General features: G+C 48.0%; 1 protein-coding gene across 3 annotated transcripts in view; it reads left to right on the top strand.

Annotated features, from left to right (window-relative positions):
* Positions 1-3,901: 3,901 nt before the first annotated feature.
* The window catches only part of ZNF341 (zinc finger protein 341), a 46,541-nt gene continuing 39,700 nt past the window's right edge, over positions 3,902-10,742 (top strand). For all 3 annotated transcript variants that reach the window (XM_027069879.2, XM_027069881.2, XM_027069880.2), the window contains exons 1-2: positions 3,902-4,017; positions 9,711-9,821. In XM_027069879.2, coding sequence (XP_026925680.1) covers positions 3,987-4,017; positions 9,711-9,821 — 142 coding nt within the window. In that variant the 5' untranslated portion in view covers positions 3,902-3,986. The remainder of the gene's footprint in view (positions 4,018-9,710; positions 9,822-10,742) is intronic.

The raw sequence follows: 10,742 nt of genomic DNA, 5'->3' as shown, positions 1-10,742 counted from the left end.
AGCAACTACCATGTCTTGCTATCTCCTACCAATAACAATGAACAAGATGTCAGGGCCCAGTACTGCTATGTGTGTCCTAATTTCCTTTCCCTTGCAGCTAGGAATCTGGTTTAAGCTGCTCATGATGTCTCTCCTCCCCACGGAGAAAGTTTACTTTTCTGGGATGGTTGGAGCACTCATTGTGGAGAGCAACACTGAAAGTTTCCCAAACTTTCCCTCCTCCCTGCTTGGCTCCATACCTAGAATTACTATGTTACTTATACCAGGACTCTCTAAGCTGTGATTTGATTCAGTTCAGTGCCAACCAGCTGGTCCCAGGGAAATGGGACCTAGGACTGGTAGATTTGGGTGGAGGAAGAGATGAAGGCGAGGAGCAGAAAGTTCAGAGCAGGGGGCAGCCTGAATGGGGAGCCTGCTGGAGATGGGTTCAACATCCCTGAAAGCTCATTCAGGTGTTATATCAGTCAGGTAGTCAAGTAAGGAGCATTTCACAGGTTACTCTGCATCAAGCTTTGAGTTCCAACCAACCAGAATGGATCAAGTGCCTCCCCAGCTCAGAGAGCTCCTTTTGATGGGGTGGAGAAACTGGGGGTTTCCAAGAAAAGTATCACATGACAGCAGTAGTACCAGGTACTGTGAGAAACTGGAACAGCAAGGGAGGGATGGATCCCATCTAGGCAGATCAGGGAAAGCTTTTTAGAGGGGGCACAAAGGCAAGCTTGTGGTGTCCCAATGAGGGTGGAAGAACAGCATTTTGGTAAGAGAGAACAGCATTTGCAAAGGCCTGAAGAGCAGATAAAAATCAACGATATGCATATGCACCCGGATATATGAAAATGTATGGAAAGTTGCCAAGACTTGTGTTGGTGGAATCTTTTACTGTCCAGTGCCTCCCACCATGCTCAGAACTAAACCCCAACCCTCACGCTGGCCTTGTCTGTCTCTCCATTTTCATGTTCTTGTATCCATACCTCACTTATCCTCAGTTGCCCCTTTACAGTCCTTGGCCTCCTTTCATTTTGGCCTCAGAGTCCGCCTTTGCCCAAGATGATTGAGCTGATAAGCTCTGCGTGTTTCCTTTTATCCATATGACTCCATCTCATTTCTCAAGTCCACCTCCTCAGAGAGTCCCTCCCTGACCACCCAGACAGTAGTTTCCTTTCCTCCAGGAAAAAAATAAAAAATAAAAAAAAAAACCAAATATATATATATATATATATATATAGAGAGAGAGAGAGAGAGAGAGAGAGAGAGGGAGGGAGAGTCACAGAACATTTCTCTCTCTCTTTTTTTTCTTGTTACAGCCCATCTTGCCTGCTGGACGATGACTCCATGAAAGCAAGGATTTTTGTCTTTTTATTCATGGCTGTGTCCCCAGCATCTAGAACAATGTCTAACACAATACGTACATAGTAAGTATTTTAAGTTATAGTTAACCTTGAACAACACAGGTTTGAACTGTGCAGGTCCACTTTTATGTGGATTTTTCACAGTACAGTGCTGTAAATATTTTTTCTCTTATTTATGATTTTCTCTCTCTTTTTGTAAGATTTTATTTTTTATTATTTTTTTTTAAGATTTTATTTTTTAAAGTAATCTCTACAACCAACTCAGGGCTGGAACTCAACCCCAAGATCAAGAGTCGCATGCTGTACTGACTAAGGCACTCCTTTAAAGATTTACTTTTTTAAAGTTTTTATTTATTTATTTTGAGAGAGAGAGTGAGCAGGGGAGAGGCAGAGAGAGAGAGAGAGAGAGAGAGAGAGAGAGAGAGGGAGGGAGGGAGAATCCCACTCATGCTCCACACTGTCAGCTCAGAGCCCAACATGGGGCTTTATTTCATGAACTATGAGATCATGACCTGAACTGAAATTGAGGGTCAGACACTTAACCGACCGAGCCACCCAGGAGCCCTTAGTTTTATTTTTTAACTAATCTCTAAACCTGACGTGAGGCTCAAACTCACAAGCCCGAGATCAAGAGTCACATGTTCTATGTACTGGACCAGCCAGGCACCCCTCTTCCTTAAGATTTTCTTAATAACATTTTCTTTTTTTCTAGTTTACTTTATTGTAAGAGTACAGTATATAATACATATAACATACAGAATATTTGCTAACCAACAGTTTATGTTATTGGTCAATAGTAGGCTATTAGTAGTTAGATTTTGGGGGAGTCAAAAGTTATACACAGAATTTTCAACTGTGTTCAGGGTTGGTGCCCCCCCCCCCCATGATGTTCAAGGGTCAATTCTAATTAAATGAATGTGCATGTATTAATATATTACTTAAATAATTGTTTAAAAGAACAGTTATGTTGAGAAGCTCTTGAAGGGGAGAGATAATGAGACTCTAAGGCCATTGGATCAATGGTGATGTTAAAGGAAAGACATGGAGGAGGAAGCCTGGCCTCACTCCTGCTAGAGAGTCAATGGGAAGGAGGGTTTAGGGCTTGAGGAGGGCCCTAGGTCTCCAAGGTTCCCAGGAAAGAGGGTGAGGCATACAATCTGGGAAAAGGGTAGGTTCTCTGTAGTGGACATTTGCTCAGGGCTTGCTGTGCAGGGGAGAATAGGAAGGGGAAGGGGTGTAGTGCTGGGGGAGACAGGTGGTATTCTGGGTAAGATGGGGAGTTCACCAGCAGAAATGAGCCTTGAGGGGGCGTGTAGACAAAGGATCTGTGAGGCAACTTATCAGGAGCAGTGGCTGGTAATGTTCCACAAGGGTAAAGTACTCTTGAACAAATATTTTTTTTACTTTTAGGAGTTAATATATTTACTTAGTGAATATCAGAAAATGAAAGTTGTGATTTTTACGGTTATTGCTTTAGATAAGTCTAAAATAGGTAAAAAAAAAAAAAACCCAAAAAACAAAACACAAAAACAAAAACAATGAGAACATTTAGAGTCAGATCCATGGTAGTCCAATGGGAGGATTTGGCTACATTCATAGGAGAGAGAATGATTGATGGCACCTCTCTGGTTTCCTCTCCCCGCCACACACTCCCCAACTCTTCCTTGTGACCCAAGTATACTCCTTTGGAAACACTATCACACCTTGTTATTAAGTAATTTTTAAGATTTAATGTTTGTCTGCTCCCTCCATCCCTAACTCCATGGGAAAGGAACACTGCATCCTGGAGGTATTATAGGACTAGGTGCACAGTAAGCCCTCAGTGGCTGATGGAGCATGAACAAGGAAGAGAGAGGGGCATGAGATGGGGGGAGGGAGGGATAGGGGGAATCGCTGGAACACCTGGATAGGCTTTCTATAAGGCTGGGCTGGAGGTTCCTGAGGTAGGTATTGGGGGTTTACTGACAGAATGGAATCTCTAGGAGGCAGGATGGAGGTCTGCTCATTCCCAAAAGGTGGAAATGGGGGTTTAAGCAACAGTCATGGGTGAATATCTGCGATGATGGGAGATGAAGACCAAGCTGAGATGGGAGACACTTCATGAGACAGGTGGCTCCCAATAGGCAGAGATGGGGCTCACTGTGGTTGGAGGCAAATGAGAAGGGGTGGGAATCAGTGTTGCACAGCTGAGGCAGGGGTCTTGTGTTAGGTGGAGGTCCTAGTGACAGAGCTGGGTGGTCCGGGTTAGGTGGGGGATACTCTGTGCGGTGGATATAAGTTCCATGTTGCAAAATTGGGGGTCTCACTTGCAGGGGTGGGGGTGGCAAGTCCACTGTGGCAGAGATGGAGGTCCAGATAATATTACGGATCTAATACTCAACTGGGAGGTCCCCTGTGTGCGTCTGGGATGCGGTCCGTGTGCAGAGTTGCGGGTTCAAGTAAGACAGGGATGGGGGTCCACATGCCCCAGTGACTGGGTTACCAAGGCGGCCCCAGGGGAAGGGGCCATGGCTGAGTTTCAAGGACAGGGGGCTCGGCGGCGACTCCCGAGCGCCCCCTGGCGGCCCTGATTCCGCCGCGGCTCCCACAATGCTCACGTAGCCCCGCAGCGACTCTGGAGACGGCGGCGGCTCCAAGATGGCGCAGACGATCTTCGAGGCCCTGGAGGGTGAGCAGCGGCGGAGCCGGGGGAGGCGGCTGTTCCGCGTTGCACCCCCTCCCGCCGCGTCCTCGCAGCGCCCGGCCCAGGGCGCGCGGCGGCTGCGGGGCGGAGGGCGCCGGGACCGGAACAGCCGCGGGGCGGGAGGGGCACGGACGGGAACAGCCGCGGGAGCCGAGGCCCGGCGGTGGGGGGGTGGGCAACGGAACCGGAACAGCGGCAGAGCTAGGGCACAGTGGCGGGGGGCGGGGGCATCGGAGCAGAACAGCCGCGGGAGCCGAGGCTCGGCGCTGGGGGCACAACGGGACAGGAAGAGCGGGGAGGGAACGCCCTGGGGGCGAGCACGGGGCAGAGCTGCCGGGGAGGCGTGGCCGGGGCCTTGGTCGTGGGGGAGGCCTCGGACAGGAACAGCGTCCACCCGCGAGGGCCTCGGGCCGGCGCGGGAGGGATTTCCTGGAGGGAACAGCCGGGGAGCCCGCGCACCCGCCAGGCCTGGAAGAGCTCGACGAAGGGTGCCGCTCCCGGGGGGACAATGGTTCGAGGGCGGGAGGGGCGTGGGGGCCGAAGCAGCCGAGCCAGGAGTCCTGACCACGAAGAACTTGCCTTGAGCGCCAACTGTGCCTCGTTCCCTGACATAGTCTCAAAATCAGACCTGGAAGGGATAGGTGCTACCTGTGCGCAAGGCCAGGACTTCGTGCGCACAGACCCAAAACAACAAACACTAGGTGCCTATTTTGTGCGCTGTGCTGGGGTGCTGAATTTTATAAACTCAGACCAAGAAACGATGAGTATATGGGTGTCAACGGTGTGCTTGGCTGGAACACAGTGCCCTCAGACGGAAACCTATAAACCCTGGGCACCAACTGATGGTCCTGTGCTTTGCAGGTTCCTAACATGGAGGTGGGTCTCAGACCCAGGGAACTGTGGGTTTTGGAGACAGAAAACACTGAAGGCCTCCATATGCACTCCTGGACATGGGTGGGTGGAAGGAGCCTTACTGGCTTCAGGGCCATGGTGCAGAGTAGATACAGGGGGGGGATACAGACTGGAGAGGTGTGAATGTTCTTGGAGAGGTGTGATAAGATCAGTGTGCACATAATTAGGGTGCAGACTGAAAGTTGGCCCGACTAGTGGTATGTAGCTGAGACTGAGCCCCTTAAGAGATCTCTATGATGTCCCTTCACTTCTTGGGGGATCAGAGTTCTCACCATAAAATGTAGGTAACCCTCACCCCATCTGGAGAGTTTCTATTTCAAGAATACTCACTGAGCCAAACACATTTCCTGCCCCACAGTGGGGGGCAGGGAGGAGGCATAAAGAAATTATAGAACAAGCAAATATTGTAATTCTAGAATTATAGAAAAGTTAAGCCATAAAAGATTATCTTAGCTGGCATTTAGTGCTGATGTGGGTGATGGATATGGAGGGCCAGGGTCAGTGTCAGGATCTGGGAGACCAACAGAATGGGGTGAGGCCTACTTTCTCTTTAGGTTCCATGGACGTCCTAGATGTTTGAATTTGTTCATGTACTTGAGTGATGAGGAAATGAGAAGAAAAATCAGTTCCTAGAACAGTGTGGTACATGCTGGGCTTGGGCAAGGACAGCAGAACTGTGGGGATCCAGAGGTGACCCAGACAGTAGGAACTGCATTTGCAAAGCCCTGGGAGGAAGAGAGGTCTTCTAGGATTCACAGAAGTTCGTGTGAACGAGGAGCTAGAAATGAGACTTCTGAACTTTATCTTGGAATCGGTGTGGAACCAAGAAAGGGTTTTCAGCAGGGGAGCAACACAATCTGATGTATGTTTTATAAAGTTCACTCAGGCTGCTCTGAGAACACACTGGAGGGGGCCAGAGTGGCAGCTGGGAGGTGAGTGAAGTAGCTGCAGTTGTCCTGCTGAGAACCGATGGTGGCCTGGGCCCCAGGGGGGACAGCCTCTCAGATGGAAGAAAGTGGATCTGAGAGAGGCAGTGGGAGCAGAATAGGCCAGATTTGCTGAGGGACTAGAAATGAGAAGAGGGCCGGGAAATAGGTTGGGGAAAGAGCGAAGGGGTGCTCCGGGGGCTGTGGCTGGGTGAATGGTGGTACCTGTTCTTGCTTATGAGGATTATTGGAAGAGGGAAAACTGAGGGGTGAGAGTGTCACATTTAGCTTGATTTCCATTTTAGATGGGCAGTATTTAAAAAAAAAAAAAAAAACCTTTTTCATTTTTAGCAGTCTTAGGTTCACAACTAAGTTGAGAGGCAGGTACAGAGATTTCCTGTGTACCCTGTGATCTCACACATGACTAGCCTCCCCCATTCTCCATGTAATTCGCCAGAATGGTACATTTGCTGCCAAGGATGTATCCACATTGAACCATCGTAATCACCCAAGTCCATGGTTTGTCTTAAGGTTCACTCTTAACATTTTTTTTTTGTTTAACATTTATTTATTTTTGAGACAGAGAGCATGAACAGGGGAGGGTCAGAGAAAGAGGGAGACACAGAATCTGAAACAGGCTCTGAGCTGTCAGCACAGAGCCTGAGGCGGGGCTCCAACCCACGGACCGCGAGACCATGACCTGAGCCGAAGTCGGACGCTTAACCGACTGAGCCACCCAGGCGCCCCTTAAGGTTCACTCTTGGCGGTGCACATTCTGGTGGACAAGTGTGTAATAACATATATCCGTCATCACAGTGGCATCACAGAGGACTTTCACTGCTTTAAAGATCTTGTGTCCCTGTAAGCCTCTGGGTATCACCGATCTTTCGATTGTCTCCATAGTTCTGAATCTCTTCTCAGCCTTTTGGCTAAGATCAAGTGTCTGGCAGGCAGTATTATTCATTTACTTATTTATTTAAAAAAAATTTTAAGCTTTATTTATTTTTGAGAGAGCGAGTAGGGGAGGGGTAGAGAGAGAGGGAGACACAGACTCTAAGAAGCAGGCTCCAGGCTCTGAGCTGTCAGCACAGAGCCCAGTGCGGGGCTCGAACCCACAAACTGTGAGATTATGACCTGAGCCAAAGTCAGACACTTAACCAACTGAGCCACCCAGGGACTCCTATTTATTTATTTTTAAACTTTTTTTAAAACTATTTTTTATTTCAGAGAAAGAGCAAGCAGGGAAGAGGGACAGAGAGAGAGAGAGAGAGAGAGAGAGAGAGAGAGGGAGAATCTTAAGCAGGCTCCATACTCAGTGAGGAGCCCCATGTGGGGCTCAATCCCATGACCCTGGGATCATGTTCTGAGCTGAAATCAGGAGTCGGACACTCAACTGACTGAGCAACCCAGGCACCCTGATAGGCAGTATTTTTTATATTTATATTTATGTTTTTAAAATATTTGTTTGTTTTTGAGAGAGAGCGTGAGTGGGGGAGGCACAGAGAGAGGGAGACAGGATCAGAAAAGCACAGAGCCTAATGTGCGGCTCCAACTCCCAAACTGTGAGATCACCACCTGAGCTGAAGTCGGACACTTAACCAGCTGAGCCACCCAGGCACTCCCAGGCAGTATTTTTTAAATAAAATATTTTATTTTGAAATCATTCTTTTTTTTTTTTTTCATAAATTCGCATGTGGTTGTAAGAAATAATATAGAGAGATTCCATGTACTCTTTACTAGTTTCCCTCAATGTAACATTGTGCAAAACTATTTTATAACACAACATGCAGAACAGTTCCCTCACTGTCAGGTGTTGTCCATTTATAGCCACACCCACCTCTTTCCCCTCTCCCCTCATCTCTGATGTCTGTCCACCACTGATCTGTTCTTCAGTTCTAAAATTTTTGTCTTTTCAAGAATGTTATGTAAATGGGATCATATAGTATATGACCTTTGAGATTGGCTTTTTTCACTTATAATTCCCTGGAGAGTCACCCAAGTTATTGTGTATGTCACTAGTGTGTTCCTTTTTATTGCTGAGTCATATTCCACAGTGGGATATACCAGTGTGTTTAACCATTCACCCGTTGAAGGACATCTGAGTTTCCAGTTTTTTACTATTATGAATAAATAGTAGTATGAATGCTCATGTGCAGGTTTGAATACAAATGCTAATATACTCACAATCTTGCATAAAATGGATTTACTGAAGCTCATCCAGGGGAGCAAACCCCAGGTTTGAGACTCCAGATTTGGGGGACAACTAGATGGGGGGGTGAGTGAGTTTCCCCAGGGAGAGTGTAAGAGGGAAAGGAGAGAGAATCCGGACAGAAGGAACCTTTCAAAATAGAAACTTTAGGGGACTGACAGAAAAGAGCAAAGGAGTCTGGGAAGGAGTGAGCAAAGGTGGGAGAAGACCCAGGAGGGGGGTATCCTAGAGCAGGAGAAGGGAGTGTTTCAAGGAAGGAACATCCAATGCTGACAGGTTTCTTTGGTGATTTTTGTGGAATGCTGGGGGTCAGAGCCTCACGAAGTGGGTGGAGGAGTATCGGGAGGTGGGCAGAGGAGATGGAGGGATGCTTGATGTTGAAGGAAGGAGAGATAGGAATATAGGTTCAAGAGAGGGCATTCTAGAGAGACCTGAGCGTGTGTAGCTGTTGATGGGAAGGAAAGGTTGCTGGCATACTGTGAAACAAGGGACCAGTTGGTGGAGAGTGGTTTCTGAGGGAGTAGGAGGGGTTGGAGGGAAGAGCTGGTCTCAGGAAAGACACTAAGCACTGTGACAAGAGAAAATATGAATTCACCTTGGCTGCAGGAACTAATGGTTCTAATTTGCATTGCCTTTAGAAGCTGGGGCAGGGGTCCAGGTAAAAGCTGAGAGGTTGGAAGCAGAGCACTGGCTGTGGGGAAAGAGAGAAGGAGGCACTCTCTGGGTTTTTTGGAGAGGGAGGTAATGTGCTTTGGTGGCCGCTTCGATGTGAGAACACCTGTCCTCCAGCTGGGGACATGGCTAGATAATGTTCTACCGTGAACCTCGGCAGTGACAACGGATTGGAAAACATGGAAGCACTCGGCTTCTCACGGGTGTCCCCACCATCAGTTCAGATTACACTGGTTACTGAGGAACTGAAAAGACAAGCACATGTTGGAAAACAAGGGAAGCAAGGATGGCCAAGTGCACAAATAAATTTGTTGTGGGGTGGGTGGAATAGGGTGGGGCGGACTTGGTAACATGATTTGTGGAGGGGCTATGTGATTTAGGATCAGACTCTCCAAGAGGAAGAGAGAAGCCCAATCTAGTAGTGGCTTAAACAGGCTAGTAGTTTATTTCTTTATTTCTCTCATATGGGAGTCCAGAGGAAGACGGTCCAGAGCTACAAAGGTGGCTGTGTCCTACAAGGTTCCCAGAGGCCCAGGATCGTTTCCAGCTTTTTGCCCTGCAATCCCTAGGGTATCACCCTTGTCCTCATGATCTGGGATGGTGGCTAGATTATTCACTATCGTATTCTTGTTCTAGGAAGCAGGATGGAGGATGGGGAAGAGAAGGACATCATGTGCCAGGCAGTTTTAAGAAAACTTTCTAGATGCTGCCATAGAACACCTTTCCTTATATCCCATTGTCCAGAATTTAGACATTCTGTAGCTGCAAGAGCAGCTGGGAAGTGTGATCTTTATTGTGGGGCCATATTTTCAGCCAAAAACCTTGGGTTCTACTGCAGTGGAAGTAGGAGAGAATGTGCATCGGGGCACAGCCAACGGTCTTTGCCACAGAGGCCTTGCATTGGGTCTGGCTTGTAAGGGTGAAGTCAGAGACACCGTTTTGTTGTTGCTGTTTTTCAGGAATGGACAATCAGACTGTCCTGGCGGTCCAGTCATTGTTGGATGGCCAAGGAGCAGTCCCTGATCCAACAGGCCAGAGTGTCAATGCACCTCCTACTATCCAGCCACTGGGTGAGTATCTGCTCAGGTTCACCAGTGGGAAGGGTGAGTAACTCCTTGTGAAAAACAGGTGGGGCTCCTGAGAGTGTATGGGAATGAATTGCCTACTGTGGTCCCCAGGATGTCCTCTGGTGTCTGAACCCTCTCCCCTCTCCCAGCCTGGATTTTCAGGCTCATGCTTTTCTCTGCTTAGCAATGAGGACACGCTTTCTCAATCATTTAGTGAACGTGGGGATTGTGACATAGGGAAGGTCTAGGCAATGGAGCTTGGCAGTGGTTGTACCTTTGACCCAGAGGTTATTTCTCAGCCTCCCTTCTATGGAAAGAACAGGCTGAGCATGAATCTCCAGTTTACTGGGCAGGCCCCTGAGACAGAGAGAGAAAGTAAGGAACTTTAAAGCCCTGTGTGAATCTGTGTATTTATTCATTCCACAAACAGTTTTGAATACTTGGGAACCATTCTGGGCACAGAGAGATGCCCACCTGGGTTTGAATCCTTATTCCCATAGTTCCTGGCTCTATGACCTTGGACACAAGTAGGTTAGCTTCTCTGTGCCCCAGTTTCCACATCTGTAAAGTGAGGATAATAGCCTTGCCTCGTAGAAGCCTTGTGAGGACACTTGGGATTTACCTTCAGCAGTTGTAAATAAGAAATGTGAGTTTCTTGTGGTTTGTACAGATGAAAGTTTATTTCTCTGTTACATGAAGTCCTGATGTGCATTTGGGGTGGGGATGGTGAGACTCAGACCCTTTTTTCTTTTGGTTCTGTTGCCCTCTATCTGCAGTCTATGTTGGCTGCTCCAGCTTTTCACTTTCATTTCCACATTGTAGCCAACACAAAGGGAAGAAAGAACTTCCTTTTAAAAGGAAGTTGCATAGGGGCGCTTGGGTGCCTCAGTCACTTAAGTGCCCGACTCTTGATCTCAGCTCAGG

The sequence above is a fragment of the Acinonyx jubatus genome, chromosome A3 (genome assembly GCF_027475565.1).
Source record: "Acinonyx jubatus isolate Ajub_Pintada_27869175 chromosome A3, VMU_Ajub_asm_v1.0, whole genome shotgun sequence".
NCBI classification, from domain to species: Eukaryota; Metazoa; Chordata; class Mammalia; order Carnivora; family Felidae; genus Acinonyx; species Acinonyx jubatus.
This window is presented reverse-complemented; position numbering and strand designations above follow the sequence as displayed.